The sequence below is a fragment of the Carlito syrichta genome, unplaced genomic scaffold (genome assembly GCF_000164805.1).
Source record: "Carlito syrichta isolate Samal-C Ts95f unplaced genomic scaffold, Tarsius_syrichta-2.0.1 Scaffold290818, whole genome shotgun sequence".
NCBI classification, from domain to species: Eukaryota; Metazoa; Chordata; class Mammalia; order Primates; family Tarsiidae; genus Carlito; species Carlito syrichta.
Genome location: NW_007234914.1, coordinates 71 through 26936, shown reverse-complemented (window position 1 = coordinate 26936; position 26866 = coordinate 71). Strand labels below are relative to the sequence as shown.

At 47.4% G+C, this 26866-nt stretch overlaps 1 protein-coding gene across 1 annotated transcript; it reads right to left on the bottom strand.

The window, feature by feature from the left end:
* Window positions 1–6139: 6139 nt before the first annotated feature.
* LOC103256639 (regulator of nonsense transcripts 3A-like) lies at window positions 6140–25901 on the bottom strand. Its single transcript, XM_021710600.1, is given in 14 exon segments — window positions 6140–7260; window positions 8172–8373; window positions 8590–8709; window positions 9554–9791; window positions 9794–9817; window positions 9820–9893; window positions 11576–11615; window positions 11660–11736; window positions 18022–18182; window positions 18272–18327; window positions 22947–23057; window positions 23158–23256; window positions 24800–24906; window positions 25852–25901. Coding segments are annotated over 13 exon segments (1392 nt in total). The 5' UTR covers window positions 24813–24906; window positions 25852–25901; the 3' UTR covers window positions 6140–7083.
* Between the last annotated feature and the right edge of the window lie 965 nt (window positions 25902–26866).

Genomic DNA, 26866 nt, shown 5'->3' with positions numbered 1-26866 from the left:
GGAAGGGAGCGGCTGCCGCCGCCTTGCTCTTCGGCCCTCCGTTCTCGCAGGAAAGGCTGGTTTGGGTCACGAAAGGCGTGACTTCCCCTTCCACGATCTTTCGTGTGCGTCCTGCAGCTCTTTCCTGTGGTCACCGCGGAAGTTACAGGCAGCAGCCTGAAATCATACCTGTCCCACTTGGGCGTCTCCCAGCTTAACTCCAGGAGCCCAAAAACTCTGCTCATGCCACGCTGCCGTCCCCACGACTTCCAGGTGTCGACTTCACAAAACTAAGTCTCGACCACACACTCAGTGCCCCACGCAGAAGCAAGTATCTTTTAAAACGAACTCGCCTCTTAAGCTATGCAGAAAACAACGTGAAGGCGCAAGCCAAAGTTACAGTATCACTAGCTTTCAGGCATCTTAGCTTTGAGTCTGGTCTCACTGTCGCACAGGCTGGACGGCAGCGGCGCCATCGCGGCCCTCCTGCCAAGCCTGGTGCTTCTGCTCTTCGCATGGCGGCAGGGCTCTGTCTGTAGGCTGTTCCGTAACGTTAGGCCTTCGACTGCTGGGTTTGAGGCTGCTCCCAGCTTACGGTTTGGTCGAGGGCATTTCGCCTAAGGAGTGTTCCTTATACAGGGACGCGCGGGTCTTGTCTGGAATGCTGGCAGCCGAGTCTAGGAGGGAGGAGTCCTGTTGCAGATCGCTGCCCGCCAGCCTGAGGTCCTTCCTCACGCACTGTTCACTCTTAGGTCTCAGGCTTCCTGCAAGCCTGACCCAGGGTGCCTGAGCTGCCATCACAGAAGACCACAGACAGGGGAGTTCAGACGGCAGGCTTTTTTCCCACAGAAAAATTTTTTCCTCTCACAGGTCTGGAGGCTGGAAGCCCGGGATCACGGTGCTGACGCGGTTCCTGGTGAGGACTCCCCTGGCTTGCCGACAGCATCTCTTTGCTGTGTCCTCACATGTTGCAGAGACAGATCTCTCGGGTCTCTTGTTATAAGGGCGCTCATCCTACCAGGGTAGGGCCCCACCCTCATTTAACCTTAGTTACTTCCTCACTCCAAACAGAGCTACACTGGGGTTAGGGTTTCAACGTGTGGGCTGGCAGGGGGACAGATTCAACCTCTAGCAAAGCATGGCTCCGCATAGCACACATTCTAACAACCGTTAAGATAGCCTAGAGATGCCAGAATGCTTGGTATCTAAATAGCATCTTCTGCGTTGGCCCCACACTGCAAAATGACACAAGAATCCCCTCTCACGTCAGTTGTTCCGTTTCTTGGCTCAGCAAAGCATGATCCTAGTGATGCAGAAAATGGCTGCTCCACACCTGTGTCACAGGGATGCACATACATTTCTCTGCATGGCAGTAATTTAAAAGTATTCTACTAAAATGCTGTTACCACTGACAAATATCATTCCTTCTATGAGGTAGACTGCTTGTGTTGAAGTGACCAAGACATTTTTTATTCCTTTTGTGATACAGGTTTACTTATGTAATTATTTTTTTCTAGATGTATAACAGTGAAGAATTCTGGGAGAAACTTAGAGCCTTACATGGTAAACACACTTTCGACACAAAGATAGAAATAACCAATCTGCTGGTCTTCCACCAAAATGCAGCCCAACAGAAACTCACGAAGAGCAGACAGGCAACATTTTCCTAAACTTAAGTGACAAAGTAAAAAAATATGGGAGCCAGCATGGTGGTGGTGCCATGCTACAGTACTTGAGAGGCTTAGGCAGGAGGATCACCTGAGCCCAGGAGTTCAAGACCAGCCTAGCAACATAATGAAACCCTGTCTCTAAGAAAAATAAAGTTAGGGTTTAAACTGAATTTTCATGTAACACTTTACTTCTACTAAACCTTGCCTATAGCTGAGACTGGATTGAAGCAATTATCTAGTGAATTTAATTAGGGTAATTTATGTTTTGTTTTTTGTTGTTTTTTTTTTTTGAGTTGGAGTCTCACTCTGTCGCCCAGACTGGAGTGCAGTGGCCGCTCCCGGCCACCGCAGCCTCGACCTGCTGGGCTCCGGCGATCCTTCCGCCTCAGCCTTCCTAGTAGCCAGAATTATAGGCATGCGCTACCACGCCTGGCTGATTTTTTGATTTATTGTAGAGATGAGGTCTCGTTGCCCAGGCGGGTCTCGAACCCACGGGCTCAGGCAATCCACTCACCGCAGCCTCCCAAAGGCACGGGATTACAGGCTGAGCCACTGAGCCTGGCTTATGTTTTTTTTTAAAAAAACCCTCCTGACTCTGAAATATTGTTCCGAAAATAAACTTTTTTTTTTTTTTTTTTTGCTATTAATCTTATCACAAACCAAACAGACCAAACTGTTGTTCAGTTCCCCACTTTAATTTCTGACATGGTCTTAATTTTAAAGACAGGAAGAACAGACTAGAAAGCAACTCCACTTAAAGTATGTATCACATTCTATTCCAGAGAATGAGGTAAACACCATCTCTTTTCAGCAGAATTTAAGTAGACACTGAAGCCAGGTGCAGTGGCTCACACCTGTAATCCTTGCACTTTGGGAGGCCAAGGCGAGATTTCCTGAGCCTAGGAGTTCGAGACCAACCTAGGGAACATGGTGAGACCTTGTCTCTACAAAAATAAAAGGAAGTTAGCTGGGTGTGGTGGCACGTGCTTATAGTCTCAACCTCTCGGGAGGCTGAGGTGGAAGGATTGCCTGAGCCCAGAAGGTTGAGGCTGTTGAGAGCTGTGATTGTACCACTGCACTGCCGTTTGGGTGACAGAGTGAGACCGACCCCAATTCCGAAAAAAAAAAAAAAAAGACACTGAGGATTCAGTGAAAGAGAAGAAAACAAAAACTCCTTTCACACAGAATGATGCAAAGAAACTCATGACTGCTCCATCTTGGGTCCTCTACACATGCAAAGTTCACTCACTCCAGGAGGGATGTGGTTGGGACATAACTAGTGAGCTGCCAAGAAGCAAATACTAGTACTCACCTTAGTTTACGTACCTGGAGGGGCTACCAGGTAATGGACATGAGCTCCATTCTGGAGAAGTGCTCCTTCCTGAGTTGTTGGGAGTGTCCTTGTTGCTACAAAGGACCTGTTATCCAATGAGTTCCACATCAACCACAAGAATTAGACTGCCATGGGATTTAGAAAACGGGAGATTGCTCGTATTACTAAGCAAGGGAAGTCATGTTTCCAAGGATATTAAATGAGATTTATCAAGGCCCAGACATCACATCGGATCTGAAGAATCACTTCAGTCAGTTGATGGTTACCATTCACTATCAAGGCTGAGAGCAGCTGAAATACTGATAGCAAGATCCTCACCTTCGCTATGTCCATGTTCAGAATGTATGTGCTGAAATTACCAAGCAGTCAAACAAAACCAAAGACTGGAATCCAAAATGAAAACCACAGAAAACATTAAAAGAAAGTTCTGCCAAGGAACCAGTAAAAATGGACACAGGAGGCCAATCCCTGCAAGGGAACTTCAGTCTCTTCCCGTGAGTCTGAGCCGTAATTCTCATGGGATACGGTCACAATCAGACTAACCTTTGTTTACTTGTTAAAACCACTTCTTGGATATATGATAAACTCAGTTTTGTGCTTTCCTTCATAGTTGGCAATAAAACTTCCCATGTTTGTGAACAATCTCTGGCCTTACCAGTCACAGCTTGCTAGACATTTCCAAATCAGTCTCCTCATTTACAAAAAAGAATTATGTGTGTCTTGCCAATTTTTTTTTTTTTCTTTTTTTTTGAGTTGGAGTCTCACTCTTTCGCCCAGACTGGAGTGCAGTGGCCGCTCAGCCTCAACCTGCTGGGATCCGGCGATCCTTCCGCCTCAGCCTTCCAAGTAGCTGGAGCTACAGGCATGCACTACCGCGCCCGGCTAATTTTTTGAATTATTGTAGAGATGAGGTCTCACCAAGTTGCCCAGGTGGGTCTGGAACCCGCAGGCTCAGGCAATCCACTCACCTCAGCCTCCCAAAGTGCGGGATTACAGGCTGAGTCACCGAGCCCAGCTACCAGTCAATCTTAAAAGTGAGTCTACCCCTAAACTGAAAAATATAGATGAAAGTGTTTTAAAGCAAAATAAGCCATTATGAAAATGCGTTATTATTTTAGACCCCAGTGGTCTCAAAGTGAATTCTGGTAATCCTCTCAGAGACCTTTCAGAGGTAAACAAGATCAAACCTAATTTTAAGACTACCATTTTTTTTTAAACTCTGAATCTCTCATGAGTACACAGTGGGATTTCCAGGAGCTACAAAACGTGGTGATTACTCTGACAGCTAAATGAAACATGTATTTGTATATTATTGTGTTTTAGACATTTCTTTTTAACATTTCAAATATAGGAAATATCAATAAATTTAACTTAATTGCTAAACAAAAGTTCCTTGGGATTGTCAGTAATTTTTAAGAGTGAAAAAGAATCCTGAGACTAAGTATGAGAACAACTGTTTTAATCAGCTTTAAAAAAATTGTGAAGGAAACAAGGACATAAGCTTGACAAGGTCCTTGTGTTTCTGGCCTGGCTCCAACAGGAGCTTGGCCAGTATCTCCTTCCCTTCATGTTTGCCCCTGGGAATGTTGATTTAGTAGAATTCAGGTGGTGTGACCTCTAGTCTGCGTAGGTTGGATGTAGCCTGCTTCAATGATAACTTTACTCAGAACTTCAAAGAGCACAGATGTTAATGGTTTTACTTAGACTCTCAGAAAACAAAAATGTCAGTGCTATAGTAAGCTTGCCAGGGAAAGTCTTGAACGTTAACGTTTCCCAGCTGATGCTAGCATTAATATATCTCTTGTTTATGTAGTTTTGCTCTGTATAAGAAAACATGCTGTAAGAATAAACTTGCTCTCACCTGTTGAGGCGAGAGACCTCCCGATCCCGCGGTTCTTTGCCTTTCTTTTCTCGTTCCCTCCCCCCACCTCAGGCCCTGCTCGACAGAGGCTGGACTTCCACAAAATTGTGTGACGAGTCTCACTCCATCACCCAGGCTGACGTGCGGTGGCACCATCATGGCTCACCACTGCCTTGACCTGAGCTCAGGTGAGCCTCCTGCCTAAGCGTCTCGAGTAGCTGGGACTACTTGGGTGCCACTACGCCCATCTAACTTTTTGGGGAGATGAAGTCTCGCTATGTTGTCCAGGCTGGTTTCAAACTCTTGGGCTCAAGCAGTCCTCTCATCTCAGCCTCCCAAAGTGCTGGGATTACAGGCATGAGCCACTGTGCTGGATCAAAATCAGCATTTCCGAAAGAACCCCAGGAACATAAAGTACCCAATACAAACAAGTGAGATGTAGTTTGTCATGGATTCTTGGGTCTTCAGGTCAAAGTCTTCAGGTCAAAGACAACATGTGCAGTGAGAATCACAGCAGCTTATTGTACATGAGATCTGGTCTGGTCCATTTTCTAAGCAGGGGTCGGCAAATTATGGCCTTCTGGCCAAGTAAGGCTTGCTGCCTTTTTTTATAAATAAAGTTTTATTGGAACATAGCCCCACCCATCCATTTACATACTGTCTAAGGCTGCTTTCTCACTGCAACAGTGGAGTTTAGTGGTTGTGACAGACAACCATATGCTTGCAAAGTTCAAGGTGTTTACTGTATAGCCCTTTTCAGCCAGGGTTTGCTCAACAGCAAGTCCTTCTCTCCCTCCTTCCTCAGATTCTTGGAGCCAGGGAGTCAGAAGCAAGAGCACAGCAAGGCCACAAGACTGATTTAAAAAATAAAAAATGTTAAGTCTTAAAAAAAAGTAGGTTTGAGCCTATGTCTAACAGTCAAAGGCTTCTTCACGACAAATGATTAACTCGGCTTTTTGATAAATACAAACATTCCAGGCCAGGTGTAGTGGCTCAGCCTGTCATCCCAGTACTTTGGGAGGCCGAGGCGAGAGGACTGCCTGAGCCCAGGGGTTCGAGACCAGCCTGGGCAACTTGGCGAGACCTCGTCTCTACAATAAATCACACACAAAAAAGTAGCCAGGCACAGTGACATGTGTCTGTAGTTCCAGCTCCTTGGAAGGCTGAGGTGGATGAACAGCCTGGGCAACAAGAGGGAGACTCTAACTCGCAATAAATAAATAAATAAATAAACATTCCAAATTAATAAGAAGAAGGAATGGACACAATCAGCAAAATATTCAGATAATTTGAGTCCATTTTCTTAAGCAATTATTTTATTATGTAAAATTCTATGTAGGAAAAGTACTATAACTTTAAGACTTAAAATCCACAGCAATGATATTTTACTTAACAAATAATTCAAACCATACAATGTTTAAAAATACGTAACATTAGAAAATTTCACTGAAAGAAGAAACACTGTAGAATGCATAGTTTCAAAAAGCTACTGTAAATTATTTAAGAATAAAGTGCCTAAAAAGACTGTACCTAGATCATCTGTTTCCTGAGTAATCCTTCTGTTATCTTGGCAAATCTCCTTAAGCCATAAGGGCTGTAAACCAGGAGCACATCCATCCAAAGACTGTGAAACCACTGTCACCCAGCCACTGGTCAAACTGTTGAAAGAGCAGTAATTCAAGCTGCTGGGTTTTATGCGTGTGAAGATTCCAACCAGAGGGACTGGAACACAGCAGACTGCAGATGAGGCTGGACCACAGAGGTGCAATGGGACAAGAATGCTCTCTCCTTGACACTCCGACTCAGAAGACCAGCGAGGAGCACGTGAAACACAGATGCGGACAGATCATCAGCTTATAGATGTGAAAAGCCCAAAGTGTGTGCTATTTGTACAACATGCTCAGGGTGCTTCAGACTTCACATGGAGCCATACTAATTCTATTCCCTATTTTATTCATATTTTTCTCTTTTTCGATGGAAAACATTTTCTGTTTTGGCTAAATGATAAAGATACTAGTTTGTACTAGAAGTGGCAAGAGCTATGAAAATAGCGCTCAATATAAAAAAAGATAAATTCTTTCTTAAGAATGTTTTCCAGATGTTTCTACACCATGCCATGTATTTCTAGCTACTAGTTTCCTTGTTGGGGTTGATTCACCTTTCAGATTATACTCAAGCTAATTTACACGTTTCTGGGAGGCCCTTCTCGGCCACGGAAGGCTAGGTGGGCACTCACCACATCACGCACGCGGGGGCACAGTGCCTCGCGGCGCCTCCTCCCCCTTTTCGGGGACGGCCCCCGCCGCATCTTCTGCCTCGCTGTTCCTCCTGCCACGGCCCTCGGCAGAGGGTCTTCCGCCACACTCCCGTGCCCGCAGGCGAGCTCCTGACGGGTACAGCTGCAAGGCCGGCTGGTCCTGCCAGAAGAGAAGGGCAGGTCACTCTTCAAGCGCCGGCGATGCGGCAGGGTCAACATCTCTCTGCATTTTCAGAGCCTGATGTGAACTGCCGAGGAAATCAGTCGTGCAGCCAAGTATCAGCCCTTTTCACAGCACCAGCTCAGGCACAGGCATTCTAAAGCAAACGCAAACAACCGCAAGGAAGGGAGACAACACATATTCCCAAGAAAGCGACTGTTGGGGACCTGAGGGTGTTACTGTTCAGACTAAGAACGTGCAATCTGTGGAAACAGTACAGCCACGGCATTCCCTCTTCTCCCAGTGTGAGGCGTGAAACTCATGCCCATCTCAGTCTGAAACAAAACGAGCCAAGAGTCCTCAGAGAGACAGCTCATAGGTCTGTGGACTAAAACTGTCATGAGCGTTGGGAGCAAGCGATTCCCACGTGGACGGTTCCTGCCTGCACCCAACAGAAGGAACTGTGGGCCGCCCCCTTTTAGGAAGCAGGAACCCGCCATTTTAACAAACCCCTGGAGGCACCAGAACAAAAATCTGGACCGCAGCATCCAGGAAGAGTAGCTGCTGCAGAGCTTGAGGCAGTGACAGCCAGGGGGGCAGAGTGGCTCTGGACCCAGGGGAGCAGCAGTGACAGCCAGGGGAGCAGAGTGGCTCTGGACCCAGGGGAGCAGCAGTGACAGTCAGGGGGGCAGAGTGGCTCTGGAGGCCGGGGCCGGACACCACTGCGCGCAGCTCCTCTCCGGAAGAGGCTTGCCCCCGCTCGGAAGGAGGCAGAGAGGGAGGCCGACTCCAGCTCCCTGACGCCTGCAGCTGGGCAGGCCTCCCGCTCCGGGCACCTCCCCCCCACCCCGGCCTCTTCTCCCGGCGGGGCAGCCTCAGCCTCCCAGGGCGGCCCCCGGGAGCCCAAGTACGGCTGGGAGGGTGACTCGCATCGGCACGACCCACCCACTGTCTTTCCCCAGAACTTGCCAGTTCGCCTTCGCCTGCCCCTGCACCTTGTGTAAGCCCCCGCAGGTGACCGCCAGGGGGCTTCGCTTATCTGCCTGGGTCCGAGCCTGGCAGCAAGAGAAGGGCGGGCAGGCCCAGCCGGGCCCTGGGACCTGTGTCCTCCCACTGGGGCAGAGGGTCAGGCTGCCTGAGGCAAGTGGGCACAGCCCTGCTGCTCACCAGTGGCACCTGGGTGTGCAAACAGAGGAGGGAATCTGACCCTGAAGCTCTGAGGACCCACCAGGCCTCCCAGGAAAGGAGCTGCTGCCCACAGGGCACCTCATTTCCGCCACGCACGGTCAGGCCGAACTGAGGGAGACGCAAGCCCCTGTGAGTTCCCACCTGCGGCTGTCGAACACCTGGACCGTGCCCTCTGCTAAGATGGAAAGGCCACTGAAGCCCAAGTGGTCCCGGGAACAGCTCCCTTTAAAAAGACCCATGGCTGTCCCTGGCGCACTCTGGCTTCAAGCCACCAGAGAGCTCGCTGAAGGACTCCAGAAGTGACGTGGCTAGACTCTCTCCGGCTCTCAGCCTCAACTTCCTGGAGCCTCTAGTAAGGGAGCATCACTGACAACATTATGCACAACAGCCGGGATGGGCCTGAGGGGAAAGGGGCTGAGTCAAGAAAGCTGGTTTCAAAGGCACAGACTGCACGCCTCCTCTACAAAGTGTTCCTGAGCAACAAGACCACGGAAGTACAGAGCAGACAGTCGCTGCTGGGGCCAGGGAGGGGAGGACGGGGAGTGTGGACTGCAGCCTGGGCAGCGCTCCGTGCACTCGCTCAGCTTGCTGGGAGGCTGGGTGTGAGCACTGCTCTGGGGCCTGGCCCCGGAAGGGAGAGGACACCATATGCAAGGCTGCTCTGAGAAATGTGATCTGAGTGAAACCGATTTTAGGCTTCTGGAAGAAAAGCCGTTTGCTGGGCTGAGAGGTAACTCCAATCCTGTGTTTCATGGAGAACTCACGAGTGTTCACCAGTCATCTGACGACTCATTAGTAATCAAAATATAGTTGATGCTGCAGAAAAAAGCTCCAAGAGCTCCAAGGAAAACGTATTTTCCTTACTGTTTTAAGGGTGAGCTTTATCATCTTATTCTCAAGCAAATGGCACAAACGTGCTAGTTTTACACTAAATAATATCTTTCTCCTGGTGAAAAATAAATCGATTCACTGAGAAGAGGTGATGGCTGGTTTCATCTTAGGATTTGCCTTTCAGGAAAGATGGCGCTAGTGGACACCAACCCCTCAAAGCACTACAACTCAAGGTCAGCAGGGGGTGAACCGTCATGTGGAGTGCAATCCTGACCTCAAGGTTGCCAGGTGGATTTTTCTTTGGGGGCTCAATAAACCCTTGTTTCCCAGTCGCTCCTTCCTGGGTGCTGGGCCATCATCATACTCCTGCTCTCTTCCTGGTCTTTCCGAGGCCTCCCCAGGGCTCCTACCATCCTGGCTCCCCTTCTCCCCTCCGTCCTGGGTCCTGAGCGATCCCTTCCCCCATTTCAGCTCATCTTCATTCCTTCTTGGAAATCTGTCAAGTTCACTGGAACTCTGTGCTTCCTGCCGTCACCCCATGGTGTCTTTGTGCTTTGAGTTCTTTCCCTCGCCTTTCCATGTCCCTGCGCTCTTGGTCGCTGTCGTTGAGTGGCCTGTGATTCGAACAAACGATCAGCAACCTTGGGTAAACTGCACCCCGACTGCCTGTCCTCCTTTCTAGACGGTAAGTCCCTAAGAGCCAGGGACTGCGGGAGTCGTGCACACACTATATTGCTGCGTGTGCACCGCGACGGGCATACAGCAGATGCTCAATGAGAAACTGCTGAAAAGGTGGATGAATAAGTAGTGATGACAATAGTGACATTTGCCATTTTATTTGATGCGATAAGCCATGTGCTGAGGTACTTTATGGGCAGTTTCTAATTTGTAATAATCCTCCAAGTAAACAGACTCCTCTGCCTTACAGATAAAGTAAATGCGCCCAAAAGGGGCAGTGTGCTGTCCTGGAACCTGGGTACATATCACTCATGACGCAGCCCAGATAGTGACAGCTTCATGGCTGCGCTGACACAGCTAAAATTAGCCTAAATTTAAGAGTGCCAGATTAACATTTACACCAAAATAGCAGAGGAACAGTAAATAAGCAAATGTCTGCTTAGCCCGTGTGGCCTCACACCACAACTGTGGTGTGTTCATGGGCAGGAGTCGCAGGACTGGGGGACCACAAGGGTCTCCAGGCAGGTGTGAATTCATGCCAGGAACGTGGCAGTGGGCACTGCTGTCATCAGTGACAAACCGTCTGTCACAGAAACAGTGCTAAAACAACATGGATCTGATACCCATATATAACTAATGTCACAAACAAACCAAGAAACCAAAACCCAAGCAGAGGAAACGTTACTTCATCAACAACTGTAAGAAAGGTGGTGAAATCATTCGGATTATTGTGATCGGGGAATGGGCAGCCTCACCCCATGGCCTTGCTGTCTGCCCTCCTACACCTCCTCTCCCAGCATGCCCTGTGAGGGAAGTGGCCCCAGGCCCCAGGAGACCCCACGGGTGTCCGGACACAAGCGGGCAGAAGTCCTGGCCAGGGCAACACCGAGGGCCCAGAAAGGAAGGCTGGCCCAGCTGCACGTGGTTCTCCGGGCAGCGGACATCAGGGTGGGAGCAACAGGCTCCCTCCTGACCAGTGTCTGGCTGGCCTCTCTCAGGCCTGCAGGCCGGCTTTGCTGAGCCTGTCCCTTGCCCAGAGAAGCCTTGCATGTCTATGCTTGCATTTTGGGGGGACTGCTACTAGGAGAGGAAGAGGGAGGGCCACAGCGCACAGCCCACAGGCGCTGGGCAGGCTCCAGAGAGGTACAGCACTATGGTTCCACTTCGCAACCACAGAAGACTTGCCGGCCCCAAGACAGGGTTCTCAAATGTGTACTTCTGCAGATAAACAGCAGGAGGGCTAGAGCAAACAGGCAAGACATCCCACAGCACAGATAAGAATGACCAGCTGGGGGAAATCCTGAAGAAAGAGAGGCTGGGGACCCTACATGCAGTAACAGGGGCCCAAGGAAAAAAGCCTAAGGAGGAAAAGGAAGAGGACAGTGTCGACACCTAAGAAATCAACAGAAGGAAATGTCCCTGATGTGGAGACAGACTTGAGACTGCAGCAGAATAATCGGGTTCACTGAGTTCCTGGCATGCCTGACAAGAAACATGCCCCAGCGAACCCGGCAAAAGCTGGATTCCAAGAGTCATCTGTAGCAGACACGCTTGTACTAACACAGCCCACGGCATGATGGCGACGCCGACGTGGTCACAACAGCAAAAGCATGCTCACTTCTCCTTGAGCTGCTCCAGAGAGCTTCCCAAGGGCCTGGCTTTTAGGAATGCGCCAGAAGCACAGGTGTCCTGTTTTCCTCACCTCCGCTATCAGTTTCCTCTCCTTTTTCTTTAGGTTTCTCTGTAGTTGGTTCCTCTCCCTTTTCTGGCTTCTTAAGGGAGCTGAGAAATTGTAATGTTAGTAAGATATCACCTTAAAAGTATATTCTAAAAGACGTTGTTAAGTAAAACCACGAGCCAATGTTGAGCCCAAATGTTGGGACGGCAAAATAACGTAAGTTACAGGTTTTAGAAAAAGGGTTTTGGTTTAACACATGGTGGAACGTTCAGTCAATGAAATACTTTATGGTCGTGAACAACTACGAAGGACAGTCAATGTGATGAAAAAGTGCTCATACTGACAAATAAAAGGCTACAAAACAGAATGTGGACAGTGGCCCCACTTTTATGCATGTGAATGTGCACACAGACACACAGAGAAGCATTCTGGGCACTGTGTTGCCAGTGATTATTTCTAGGTAGCAGGACTGAGATGACTTCAGTTCCTTTCATCTACAGAGTCTAGTTTTTCTCAAATAAATCAAATATGACTTTTGTATTAGGGAAAAAAACATTTAAAACAGATTGCTTTATACTAATAATTTTCAGAAGAGCTCACAGTTTCCAAAACATTTATTATTCTCTTTCTTGAAATAGAACTAATCAGCAAGTAGCTATGACACAAGTAAACTGCTGTGTCTTTGCAACTGCAGTGTCTTTCTCCCTGTTCTCCGTATAGCTTACTCTTCGAAATAGAAGCATTACAGGTGGAGTCATTTGTAGAACAGAAACAAGTGTGCTTCTGAGAATTCTGTTCTCACTCGTAAAAGTGGCCTTTTCCTTTTGAGTCACGGTCTCACTCTGTTGCTCAGGCTGGAGTGCAGTGGCACAACCATGGCCCACTGCAGCCGCCACCTCCCGGGCCCAGGCAATCCTCTGCCTCAGCCTCCCGAGTAGCTGAGACTACAGATGTAAAGCACCACACATGGCTAATTTTTTTTTTAAATTTTTTTATAAACACGAGGTCTCACTATGTTGCCCAGGCTGGTCTCAAACTCTTGGACTCAAGTGATTCCCCCATCTTGGCCTCCCAAAGTGTTGGGATTATAGGTGTAAACCACAGCTCCTGGCCCCAAAGTGTACATATTTTAAATTTTATTGTAGGGCAACCACCTCGGGTCCCCACCCACTGTGGGAGCTTTTCTGTCCTCTCAATAAATCCTGGTTTAAAAAAATAAAAACTAGGGCCGGGCTCGGTGGCTCAGCCTGTAATCCCAGCCCTTTGGGAGGCCAAGGTGAGTGGATTGCCTGAGCCCGCGGGTTCGAGACCCGCCTGGGCAACTTGGCGAGACCTCATCTCTACAATAAATCAAAAAATCAGCCAGGCGTGGTAGCAAGCACCTGTAGTTCCATTTACTTGGAATGCTGAGGCGGAAGGATCGCCGGAGCCCAGCAGGTTGAGGCTGCAGTGACCGGAAGCGGCCACTGCACTCCAGCCTGGGCGACAGAGTGAGACTCCAACTCAAAAAAAAATAAAATAAAATAAAAAATAAAAAAAATAAAAACTTTAGTGTGGCAAAACTATATATAGGCACATTCTATTAAATGAGTTTACTTAAGTCCAACTTTAAAAAACAATTACAACAGTAACATGTCTGTAATAAATGCCAGCCACAGATAAGTGCAATAGCCTCCATCCCATCACTCATTCAACAAATAGTTCTGTGTGCCGAAGAAGTGTTCTGACACCAAACGCGTGCCATCTTTTTCAACACTTCTCCAGCTCTCCGACAGCAGCTAATGTTCCACATTCAACTCACTTCCGACATTCTCTACCTGGAGTTAACATCAGACCCCAAAGTTAAGGGCTCAGTCCCACAAGACTGCCACACTTCGAATGACAGTTGCAAGTCCCAGGGTGCTACAGGTACTTCTGACCAACCAGCTGGAAACTCAGAGGGTTCCCGTGACCTCTTGTCATCCTTGATAACTTCTTAGAATGGCTCATAGGACTTGGGAAGGTACCTCGCTTACTATTATTAGTTTATTATATGGGGAGCGACACAGGAACAGCCAAATGGAAGAGGTACTCAGGGCAGGTATGGGCGGTGTTTGGGGCAGAGGGCGTGCAACTCTCCCAGCACCTCAATGTGTTCACCAACCTGGGAGCCCGTCTTTTAGGTGTTTTCGAAGTTTCATCATGTCGGCAAGATGACTGAGTCTCTGCCCACTGCCGACTGGCTCACAGAGGCTGCGGTGGGGCTGGGAGTTCCAGCCCTCTGATACTACCCTGGTCTCTCTGGCAGTCAGCCCCCTCCTGACGCTGCCCAGGGACCCCAGCCTCCTCCCTTAAGACACTCTGATCACGCTACAGAGTCCAAGGGGCTCAGGAGCTGTGTGCAGGAACCAGAGATAAGACCCTGCACTGGGTGCTAGAGACATGGTTATGAGTGAGCCAGTCAGTCCCTGCGCTGAAGGAACGCATGCTTCATGCTCTGGCTGAGGCAGTGCCAGTAAAGAAGTAAACAGTGACAAAAACCTAAAAGAGGACACCAATGAGGGAGCAAGGCAAGCTCAAGGGGCATCAGACGCCACACACACACGAAACCAGAAGTGAAGGGGTAGTAAGACTTGGGGAGAGCAAAAGGGCAGTCTCGGGGTTCTCTGCGGAGACCAGGCAGGAGCTGAGACCAGATGACGAGGCCACCTGGGGAGGTATCCCAGGCGGGCAGGAAACAGGCAGAGGCCTGTGGTATACTCAGGAGGAAAGCAGGTCAGGACAGCCAGAGCTGCCCGAGGAGGGAACAGCTCCATCAAGCCCTGTGAGGCCTGGAAACCAACAGCAGTTGCGGGTCAGGTGTGTTCCCTCCCATCCTGCCCTTGTCCAAGCGTATGTTCCTACCCGTACCCCAGTCACACAGACCCTTGACTGTGTGTACACTCATACATGCACCCTAGCCACACACATGCTATGTGTATGCTCAAACGTGTACCCCAGTCATGCACATGCCCTCATCTGTGCATATGCTATAAACTTGTATCTCTGTCATACACATGGTCTCATTTTTTTTCTGTTCATACATGTAACCTGGTGACACAGACACACAGCTTTGTAGAAACAAGTTTGCTGAAACGATTTTCCTAGATAACAGCATCTACAGCCTATATGTTCAGGACATTTGTAGCTTTGGCACCTAACTTCTGACTTCACCTTAAGCACACTGCTTCTTTTCAGAGTCCTCAGAGAACAAAGAAACAACTGGGTTGCTCTCTGTGTCAAATTCCTCTTTGATAAGAATAGCCAGGAGGGCGTCTCTCTTGCCTTTCCACCTTTAGGCTGCTGATATAATTTATTTTGCATTTCTCCATAGATTTCATTTTCGAGGTTTAAAAATAATTCAATTCTTGGAATGATTTTTAAGTCAGAGATCCCCAAACTTGGGGTTGGACAACCTGCTCCTCACACGTACTGATTGGCCGCAATGCCAACACCTCTCAGGATGACAGTCACGGCCACTCTTGTCACTGTGGTCCAATCGGCCACCGAGGATTTGTCCTACCAGATTTGGACCAGACTCCTCCTCTTGCTGTTTATGTTCCGATTTTGTTTTCTATATAAAGCATCCTGACCTTACTTTTACTGACTTAAATTTGTTTTATTTCTCTAGCTATTTTGTCTTTTAATTGCATACTCAAAAACATACACATAAAATGCTATACTCCAAATACCTTAAGTCCTACTAAAAATTATAGTTGAAATTATACGCTACAAGTTTCAATAGTTCTTTCTGAAAAACTCTCAGTAAAAATGTTGTCAACAAGAGTAATTTTGAAAATGTAAGGCATTAGGCACTGGGTTAGCTATTACTCTTCACTTATAAAAGTAAATGAGAACGCTAGATGCTGTTTGTAACTATGGCCACGAAATTTACAAAATGTATATCTATTTTGTTCCTGTTCATGATCCAATAAAGTTGAATTTCTACAATGACAAAGATGTCTACTATATTAATAAGGTTTCACTTTCCTAGTTATCTTCCAAGGAATGCTAATTTATACTTTTAAGTCTGTGTTTGAAAGAACAGAGTACCACATGTTCTCACTCATAAGCGAATCCTGAACAATTACCATAATACTATAAGAAAGGAATTGGCAGTCACAGGATATGGGGGGTCAGGAGGGGACACAACATCCATAAGGACACCTGATCTCTAACCAGGCAAAGTGGGGACCAAAGGGAGCCCAAACTTTAGCTGTATGATGACCACTTGTATATACCTAATCCTGGATTGTACCCCACATCTTTAAAATAAAAAAATAAAAAATAAATTTGAGATTTTGCCATAAAAAAATAAAAAATTAGATTATTCACAAGAAATAAAGCTAGGTTATCACAAACTTCTTAACAGTATTAAATACCAACAGCAATGGAGTAGCAATCACAGACCTTTAAAAGAAATAGGTTGTGCCCCAAGAATTTTAGGTCTAATTCAGTTGTTGTTTATGTGTAAGTATTGAAAGATACTCTCAGATGTATAACACTAAAAAAATTAATGGTTGGGGTAAACAATTGCATTTGGAAAAGTTTATGCCAGAACAAATGTACATTTGTTAAAAATAAGCAGAAAATGAGTTGTTTGGAGGAAAAAAGACTGTGTTTGTTACAGAACACATATTTACTACAATCTTATTATGGAAAGTTGTGTTTGTTCACTTAAACAAGAACGGACACACAGGAAGCACTGTTCTGAGTTTTTTCCTGAGGAAAACCCTGAATTCTCCCAGTAGGAGATGAGGGGTGGACCATTTTTATTTAACAGTCTTGGTTGAGTTCCTCAATTTCATCAATGTTATAATCAAAGTATGCAACTTTAAACTTACACAGATGTGCACCCATTTTTCACCAGCACCAAGAACCTCCTCTGGACAGCCATTCTGGGGACAAGCGGTCTACCTATTCCCTTTGTACCTGTGCTCGTGGTCTATGAAGCAAATGTGCTTAAGCAACACTGCCTGGCTCCGATTCCACACCTTTCATGAGTTGTGAACGTTTTGTGAGACTGTCCTCAAACTTAAAGAAATACCCTATGGAAATGATGGTTTTCATTACGGCGCTCATTAGATATGTCAAGCTCTCCTTCTTCTGGGTGCACATCCTGACTGTATGGATTAAGTCAGGCCACATGACTTGCTCTGGCCAATAAAAGTTGGGCAAAAATAACAGATCTCTTCCACGTGGAAGCTTTAGGAACTCCTGCACAATTTTCCAGGTTACACACCACTCTCTCCATCACAAAGATTATAGACGCAAATGCCCAGAGGGAGCCTCTGTTCGTTTGGGTCGCCAGATGACCACCATGACGCACAATAGATATGCAATATGAACAAGAAATAAACTTCGGGTAGGATGGACCAATGAGGTTTTAAGACTGTTACTGCAGCACAACCTAGCCAATCCTGTCTAATACAAATGGTTGTACGTTTTCATAGGGTAACTGTTAAGAAGTTGTTCTCTCTGTGGTTAGTGAACCCCATAGGAAAAATTATTTTAGAGCAAAGCCCTGGAAAAAGCTTTGATTTCCTTGAAGAACTAATGTTTTCTCTTTGTGGATTTAAAAAAAGTGATATTTCTGGATCAACTTTTCTATTTTTGACTGTCAAGAATATCAGAAAAAAATCTATGGGCCAGCAATCTCTTCCCCACACTTTCTTTTTCTAATCTACCGTTCCCCAAATCTTGGACATTTTTTTCTTTATATTATACAACTTTACTGAATCCCTAATAGGCTAAATGGAGTGAGGTAAGATATATATTAGACTGAAATATAGGTTTAGTAAAGTCATCTGCGCGTCTTAAAAAGACAAGGGCTGATTCCAATTCTGAGCAATACATTTTACACAGAGAAAAATTACCTCTGTGCATTAGACTACTCTCCTAAATGAAAGCATCAGTCACAGGAGAAACTGGGCAAGAAATAAAGAAACCCATCACTGGCACCGCAAAAGATACGAAAGCTCCAGTTCTACGAGTCAGGCCTCACGCAGGAAGGCAGAGCCAGTGTGCATTTTTCAGCCGGGAAAACTTCTCGTTAAAGGAAAACGCAGCAGAACCCAACACAGGACAACATGTGGCTCCTCTGGGTGGCATGATCCTCTCGGCACACCCATGAGGGCAGAGCTCCTATGCTCTCTACCCACCTCGCCTCCAGTCAGCAGGCCCCAGGAATTCCTAGGGCTCAGGAAACACAGTGTGAATACTACTGTTGTAGAGTAGACAAGAAGGAACTGTAGCAAAAGACTGGATTAACTTAAAATGTTCTTAAAATTCTAAGTGCTACGATAACTAAAAGGTACAAGTAGCATAGCCCAACTATCTCTGGAAAAAAGAAGAGCTTCCTTGAAGTTACCTTGATCCTTACTTCTTTCTCGGAAGTTTTCTTCTGCTTATCTGCCTCTTTCCTTTTGCATCTCTCTTCGTCTCGTCTCTTTCTTTTTTCCTCCTCCCGCAGGCGCTTCTTTTCTAGCTCCCGCCTCCTTCGTTCTTCGCGCTTTTCTTCCCGAATTCTCTAAAGACACAGAAGAGCAAGTGTGTGAACTGTCTGGATGGAAACGGCAGAAGCAGAGAGGGCATTCATCAAGGAAAAGCCAGACCTACCTGCTTTTCTAATTTTCTATTTTTAATATATTCCAAAAGAGGTGTGGTTCTTCTGGCTAAAACACAAAAGTTGTAATGCAGTTTTTAACTACTAAAGAAAGATTTATTTTAAATACTTGTTTTCAATTTAATCTTTAAAATAATTAGGGGAATAATGTCATTTATTTTTCAAATTTATATGCACATACACTGAATGGTGGAATTTTAATTCCATCACTACAAAGCCATGTAATTTGAAAGTGTCAACAATTTTATAGATAGTAGACAAGTAATTCCAGATTCTTAAGGAAATCTTAAAATATCACTCACAAAGACAATATGAAGGTAAATGCATACAATGCACTGAACTCCCCAAATGTTTTGACTATCTCTTCACATTTATGCAGATATAGTAAATCATGAAATAACATTTATATATTCATTTGGATTCATCACATATTCTAATAATTTTTCTTTTTCCGTTTCCCAGGCAATGGCTTTAAGCAACAAGGATTTTTATCATTTCTTACAACACACACTCCATAAAATCAGAATGATGAGACATAAAACTCTCTATATTGTAGCTTAGAATATGACTCCACATGGCACTGTTTTTTGGGTTTTTTTGAGTTGGAGTCTCACTCTGTCGCCCAAACTGGAGTGCAGTGGCTGCTGCCGGCCACCGCAGCCTCAACCTGCTGGGCTTCGGCGATCCTTCCGCCTCAGCCTTCCGAGTAGCCAGAATTACAGGCGCACGCTATGATGCCCAGCTAATTTTTTATTTATTGTACAGATGAGGTCTCAACAAGTTGCCCAGGCGGGTCTTGAACCCGCGGGCTCAGGCAATTCACTCACCTCAGCCTCCCTAGGTGTGGGATTACAGGCTGAGCCACCAAACCCGGCTGGAACTGTTTTTATTGGGGTCAGGTCTCCCTCTGTCGCCAGGGCTGGCGTGCCAAGTGGCACAATCGCAGCTCACTGCAGCCTCGACCTTCTGGGTTCAAGCGATCCTTCCCCCTCAGTTTCTCGAGTAGCTGGGACTACAGATGTGTGCCACCATGCCGCCTAAGTTTTGATTTGTTGTAGAAATGGAGTCTCACTATGTTGCCCAGGCTTCTCTTGAATGCCTGGGCTCAAGCAATCCTCTTGCCTCGGCCTCACGAAGTGCTAGGATGACAGGTGTGTGCCACTGCGGCTGGCTACTGCTGATTTTTTAAAAGGTATCAACTACCACAGAATTAACATTTCCACAAATGCTAACCTGCTCTCACCCTTTATGGCCTGACCTCTCTGATCTGACCCGACTGTGGGTAACCCAGCATGCCGCAGGTCCACAGGTACTGCCTCCCAGAGGAACTGGTGCTAAGAGGGTAGGTCTTGTGCATGCAAAGGCAGGGCCGAGGTGGGAAGGGAAAGCCCATCTGGGTCTATTCTGCAGGTCCTTGAGATTAAATGGGCTGGGGAGAATCCCTGGAAGCATGTGAAAACTGACACAACATTTCTGGAATTCTGCGGATCAGGAGCAAATTGGGACGTACAGGTGAGCCCCTGGCCAGGAAGCCCTCGCTTGGAATGAAGCACCTGTGACATCCTGGTATCAGGGATCAAGCGGTGCCACCCAAGTTGCCCAAGGAGTCCTGCCCCAGGCACAACAGCTGTGGGGAAGAGCTGACACAGTGCGGATGTCCAGTTTCGTGGCAGGTGCAGTGGGCATGGAGAACGTGCTCTCCCAGGGGGCCCCTGTGTTGACCAAGAGCTCTGGCGCAGGGTGAGCAGGACTGACTGGTTACAGTAGAAAGCCAGCCCTTTTAATGGGCAAATCCTCTCAAATGAACCAGGGTCCTGCTCTACTTGGTAGAAGGCCTGGCCTTGCCAACCAGGAGCAGGGCAAGACCACTAGGGCGGGGAGGCTGACTCCAAACCTCACCTCTCGCAAAACGTCTGTCCTGTCACCCACAGGGTTCATGAGGAGGCTCAATAAGACCTGTATAAGAACATGTTCCCATACTGCAAAGTGTGTTATCTGTCGGCTAGAATATGCGCAGCCAGGAAACAGCACACTAATCCAGAGTCACAACTGCCACGGCCAACAGAGTGCCCTTGTGTACAGCCATGCACTACGTGCTTCACGTTACGACCTCGCGGAAACCCATAAGGAGACAGGGAGCTGAGGTGCTGGACAACTCTGCGGCCAAGGCTGCCAAGTCTCGGAGCTGAGCCCAGGTCTGTCTGCTCTGAAGACCCTGCACGGGCAACACATTAACTGATGCCAGGGCCCCTACCAATGAGTTTACTAATACTCCTACCTAACCCTCACGTCTTCTCTTTTAAAAAAAGGTTCGTAGCAACTTTGCTCATAAAAGCCAAAAGCTGGAAACAGCCTGGGGATCTATCGATAGAAGAATGAATAAACAAACTATGGTATCTTCAAACAGTGTAGCCATCGCTTCTTAGACTTGCTCAGAACAATCCACGGAAGGCCAGAAGCTAAGAAAAGAAAAAGGCAATCTGCCACAAACTGCCCGGTTAAGATTCAAGTTTTAATGTGTAGAAGCAGGAATCACAGAGACAAGGCCCTACAGCCCGGTTCTGGAATGGACTAATCGTTCTCACTAGGGTTAGTGGATCCCCAGGCACATGTATTCCTTCGGTCAACATTTTTTTTTTTTTTTTTGAGTTGGAGTCTCACTCGGTTGTCCAGACTGGAGTGCAGTGGCCGCTGCTGGTCACTGCAGCCTCGACCTGCTGGGCTCCGGCGATCCTTCCGCCTCAGCCTTCCGAGTAGCCGGAATCACAGGCATGCGCTACCACACCCGGCTGAGTTTTTGATTTATTGTAGAGATGAGGTCTCGCCGCCTAGGCGGGTCTCAAACCCGTGGGCTCAGGCAATCCAGTCACCTCAGCCTCCCAAAGGTGCGGGATTACAGGCTGAGCCACCGAGCCGGCTCTTCGGTCAACATTTACGAAGCGCCGACTGTCCAGCAGGTGGCGCAGATGAGGGGACACGCCCGCCCCCTTAGAGAGGCAGCTGGGTCTGTGGAAAAGCAGGTGTCTGTCTCAAAACGGCCCTGAAGCGACCAATCCTGCCCAAAGGGACAAACAAAGCGAGAGAGAAATGGGAGGGGCAGGAAGGCGAGTTCTGTAAATAACGTGCAACTTGATTTTTCTAGCTCTTCTTAAAATTAATGCGCTCGAAAGGGAAACATGAATCTTGCCTCCAATTCTGCCCCTCAACCTTCCCATGTGTGTAGTGGCGCCACAATCCACCAATCTGCTCAGTCAAACCCTGGAGTCTTCCTTCTCCCCACATTCCTGTACTGCCCACAAACAACCCGTCAGTCAGTCCTGCAGTCTATGTCCAAAACACGCTGGTCTCTTGGTGTCCACAATTCATTACATGTGCTGCACCCGGATAACCAAACCACGTCACTACCTCAGTGGTTTCTGGTGCCCCTGGAATAAACCCAAACCTCTCGCCCAGGCCACCCACTGGCACTGTGTGCCCCTTCTCCAGTCACGCTGCCCTGTGCCCATGTGTCAGCCACATGCGCCTGCATTCTGTTTCTGCAGCCCCAAATCCAGCCTCCAGTCCCCGGATCTCCAAGCTTAGCATGGCTGGTCCCGGAGTACCAGCGCAGAGGGAAGTTCCTGTCCACCCTCCCATTGTTCCTCTTCATTGCATTGGTGGCACTGAGGACGAGCCAACATGCTCTGGCTGGGTCATTTCCACCCGTGCTTACCCCGTCCTCCCCACTAGAAGGCAGAAGCCTCATGCACCATTTCCCACTCCGCCCTACGCGGAGGCTCAGAGTCAGGACCGGGCAACACGCATCCTCCTTGACACTCGCTTTGGTAATGAAAAGTCAGGCACCCTAAAACATAAAAACTTTATTACTAGACCAATGAAGGAACTATTTCAGTCAAATGAACCTTTCTTATTTGTTTACTCAACCAACGTTTCGATTCCTGAACTTTTCTGTGTGCAACGACAAAGACGAAAATGCGGTTCTGCTGGGGGAAGAGGGGATGTGCAACGTAAGGGAGTTTATGTGGCGGGAGATGGCTGCGTTGTCAACGGTGTGACTGTCATGTCACAAGAGAGCTGATGGTGAGCTGGGCAGCGGGCTGAGGGTGGCGCGCTGGGGTCTTGAGGAGAAGCTGGTAGGAGCAGAGGCCAACGGAGGAGGGAGGCTACCTGGTGTGCTTAGGGCCAAGCTAAGGCAGGTTGCATGCTGATTCAAACCAGATCCTGTACTCAGGCTGGGTTGATCCTGAGTTTGTTGCCTCGATATATTTTTTTAAACAGCTGCAAGATGACCTCACTCATGAGCCAAGCATCTCATTTCTATGGGCTCCTAAGGCATCCGTTCGTACCTGCTCTTTGCAAAGACCAACGACTCCAACTCTGAGATCGGACATTCCTCCCTGACGCAGTCACACCAAGCATGTGTGTCTCCTCTGATCCTTCGGAAGCATAACTCAGAACACCACGACTATGAACAGAAAACCAGGTGCTCTCCTTCAACAAATGCCCAGAAATGTTTTCCCAAGCAGCCAAACTGCCGTCCTTTTGTCAAAACCTTTCATCCAAGCCTGCAAGTTCCCGTTTTTTAAAACACAGTCATGAACACAAGAAATGCACACACTCTACAAACAAATACTTCAGTGAGAAAAGAGAAGAAATGAGCAAACAGACCAATGAGTTCTCGTGTGTTTGCCTCTATCTCTCCCAGAAGAGTTTCGGGGCTGGCACTGGCTTTCTCTTCCTCCACAGAGTAAGTCTCTAAAAACTTCTTATATTCTGGATCTATATGTTTACAAAAGAACAAAAGGAAATAAATATCTTCAACTATAAGGGAGTGTATTTAACTGGTCACTCCATTATCTGGCATTTGGGAAGGACTCACCATCTTCAATGCTTCCAGTCTTGGCATCTTTTTTCCTTAGCTTCTTCTTGGCTGTCTTCTGGAACGGAGCAAACTCCACCACGGCGGGATACTCCAGGCCTTTAACAGGAAACACATTGCAGAAACCATTCTAAATCTGACCGCATGCACCTTGGAAAGTGACGCTCTGGCTCCCTTGAGGAGCAAGTAGAACGGCAGCAACATATTATTGCTGTTTAAGCTACCACTTAGCTATATTTTCAAGGACCTGCAACCTTGGCACAATTACTTGCGTTATTTAATAAGCAACTGCTCCTCCTACCACAAGTTCATCCCTTTCAACACTCGTGCTGGGAAAACTGCAAGCGAAGAATGAAGTTGGAGCTTTACCTAACGCCATAACAAAAATTAACTCACACTGGATCAAACCTAAGTTTAACACCCAAGACCATAAGCTCTATAACCAGAATAGATAGAGAACTCCTATAACTCAATAACAAAAAATGAAATAACCCAATTTAAAAGACAGGCAAGGACTTGAATGGATATTTTTACAAAGATGATACACAAATGGCCAGCAAGTACACGAAAAGATGATCAACATTAGTAATCATTAGAGAAACACAAATCCGAGCTACAATGAGATACCACCTCAAACCCATCAGGCTGGCTACCATACAAAATAACAAAGTAAGTGTTGGCAAGGATGTGGAGTGATTGGAACCCTGGTGAACTACCCATGGGAATGCAAAATGGTACAGCCACTGTGGAAAACAGTATGGCAGCAAATTTTGTTATGTATATTTTAACAACACTTTTGAGAAGTAAAAAAAAGGGGGCAGTTGAATAGATTGCTAAATAAATTAACACAAATCTCAGATATTGCAGGCATTAAACACACTTGCTTCTACTCACAGGAAATACCTTGGCCTTAGCTTAGTTACTCTAACAAGCTTTTCTAGTTTGTTACCCCTCAGTGGAGGAGAAGAAAACACTGATCCATGTTGGGTGTAGATGGGGTGGGAAGAGGGTGGCTGGTGAGGGACGAGCAGAAAACAATTGGCTGCCAAAGGTACAGACTTGACAGCAGCAAATATGACAGTGTGGACAGTCTGACAGGAGAGCAGGAGAAAGAAGAAAATGTCAAGGCAGAACCCCACCCCTACGGGTGACTGGAACTCTTCAGAGCAGGGATAAATAGCGCGGCCCCAGCAGGCGATACGGTTTGACAGCATCAGTGACCCAGGCTCACTATGACAACCCCACCCTGACTTTATCACGAGCTAGCAGTCATAGAAAGAGCACTGCTTAGGAAGACATGGATGTAAATGAACAACACATTCTAGAAAACTCCCATCAAACACGGGCAAAATAATTCAGCTTTGGAATACAAAAAGGCAAAGTTCATTTATCCAGAAAACTTCACTCTCCAGTGACAATACATAAACAGGTTGTCACTGTTACACAAAAATTCTGGAATTTTCTTGGCTTGTATGCCGCTTTAGTTTTTATATTAGTACATAATCACAGTAATATAATAACAGTTTATGGAACTTATTTTAGTCTCTGAGAACTTCTTAATTAAAACACAGAAGTACTGCAGCAAAACTTCATAAACATGCTTAGAGATTATAATGAAGGGTTTAAAAACCAATGATCCAACCTTTATTGTCCATGAAGACACAACCATCAAAACGCTCTCTAAAAGGAAGGATGTCATCAGGGTTTCTGAAATTAATGTATGCTCTTGAGTAGAGATGAGGATAAAGACTGAAATAAGAGATGACAGTGAAAATAGTTAGTAAAAAGTACAAGACTAGGTTAGCCTTTCTTTTTCATTTCTGGATACAACAAAATACTTCAGGTAAAACCTTTATGCCAAAGATTCTCTCAGTTAATGATAACAATTTGGATAGTCTTTAACAAAAACAAAACCAAACAATTAAATGAGATCTTTTTAATTACTTGGAAGAAATAACTTAAATCAGCTTCTCCAATGCACAGAGCCAAGGTTAAAATACTAAACAGAGGTTAAAAAACCCAAAGGCAAGGTTACTCAAGGGTCAATCGTGACTCTCAGAAAAAAATGTAACACTATAAAAGAGATTTTTTGCTGATTTTGAGAACACTCCTAGGCATTTTAAAATAGTGTTTATTGGCCAGGCTCGGAGGCTCAGTCTGTAATCCCAGCACTTTGGGAGGCTGAGGCGAGTGGATTGGCGAGTGGATTGCCTGAGCCTGCAGGCTCGAGACCCACCCAGGCAACTTGATGAGACCTTGTCTCTACAATAAATCAAAAACTAGCCAGGTGTGGTAGAGTGTGACTGTAGTTCTGGCAACTTGGGAGGCTGAGGCGGAATGATCGCCAGAACCCAGCAGGTCGAGGTTGTAATGGCCAGGAGCGGCCACTGCACTCCAGTCTGGGTGACAGAGACTCCAACTCAAAAAAAAAAAAAAAGTGTTTATTGTAGCACATAGTGTGGTGTCTACAGGAAGAACTAAGCCTTCCTGCTCAATTTCACAGCCCTTAATTTCCTTCACAAGCAGACAACTTTCGGTCCCATCTCACAGACGAAAACACTGAGGTGCAGAGAAATTAGCCATACAAGGACTGGCAATTGAGCTCACGAGCTCATCCTGAGAAGGTGTTCCAAGCCTCACTGCTGAGTGTCACTATGGGCCCCTTGGAAGTCCTCCCCTTGGGAAGCTACGCACCGATGCTAGCGCCTAGTCCAGCTGCCAAAATCATTCTGGAACGCTTTTTCTGGAACGGCTTACCCTTGCTGTCCTGAATGTCATCAAATGTCTTCCTTTCAAGACTTCCTTTATTTTTGGGTAGAGAAAAATGTCTCTGGGGCCAGATCAGGTGAGGGGGGGGTGTTCCAACCGTTATTTGTTTACTGGCTAAAAATTTCCTCAGACAGTGCTGTGTACGCCGGTGCACAGTCGCGGTTCAAGCGCTCCTTCCAGACCATTCGCCCGGCCTTTCTCGTGCCAAGCGTTTCCTGCTTCTCTACGGATGTCTCTCTGGACTGCTCTGCTTCTCACGGCCAGCCAACGATTTCGACGCGCAATCCGGTCCGGTTTTGCAGTGCTTTTCGTTACCGGCTGTCCTGAGCTCTCCCCTCGGAAAAACGCTGGACGCACGCGCGCGCTGCCACTCCCTTGCCGGCATTATCCCCGTAAGCACGGACCTCCGCGCCCCGATTTCAGCTCCCCTCTTGCCAAGTTCAAGAGGAAACGTAATGCTGGTTCGCTGCTCGGATTCAGGCTCTGAGGTTCTCGTGACACAGCCCAAAACGCCCGACAGAGAACGCCCCTTCGCAAGACCCTGCCGCGCGGCGAGACGCGGACGCGCCCAGGCGGTGAGGCCTCGCCGGGCGGTCCGCGCCGCAGAAGCGGCGGCGCGTTCACGAGCCCAGTGGTCAGACCTCGCCAGCAGAGGGCGCAGTTCGCCAAGAGGAGGGGCCGGGCCCCAGCTGAGTCGCTCTGGCCAGGGCCGGCTCTCCCGCAGGGTTAGTCCGGCTCTCCCGCAGGGTGAGTCCTCGCAGAGTCACCGGCGAGGCTCTTCCAGCCGCACGAGCGTCGGCCGGAGACGCTTTCGGCGGGCGAACGGCCAGCCGCGACCACCAGGCCCGCAGCCGAAACGCGGCGGGACCCCGCAAGGAGAACACCGCGGGCCGCCCGCCCCCAAGCCGCGAGAATCGCGGGGCCGCTCTCCCAACGAGAG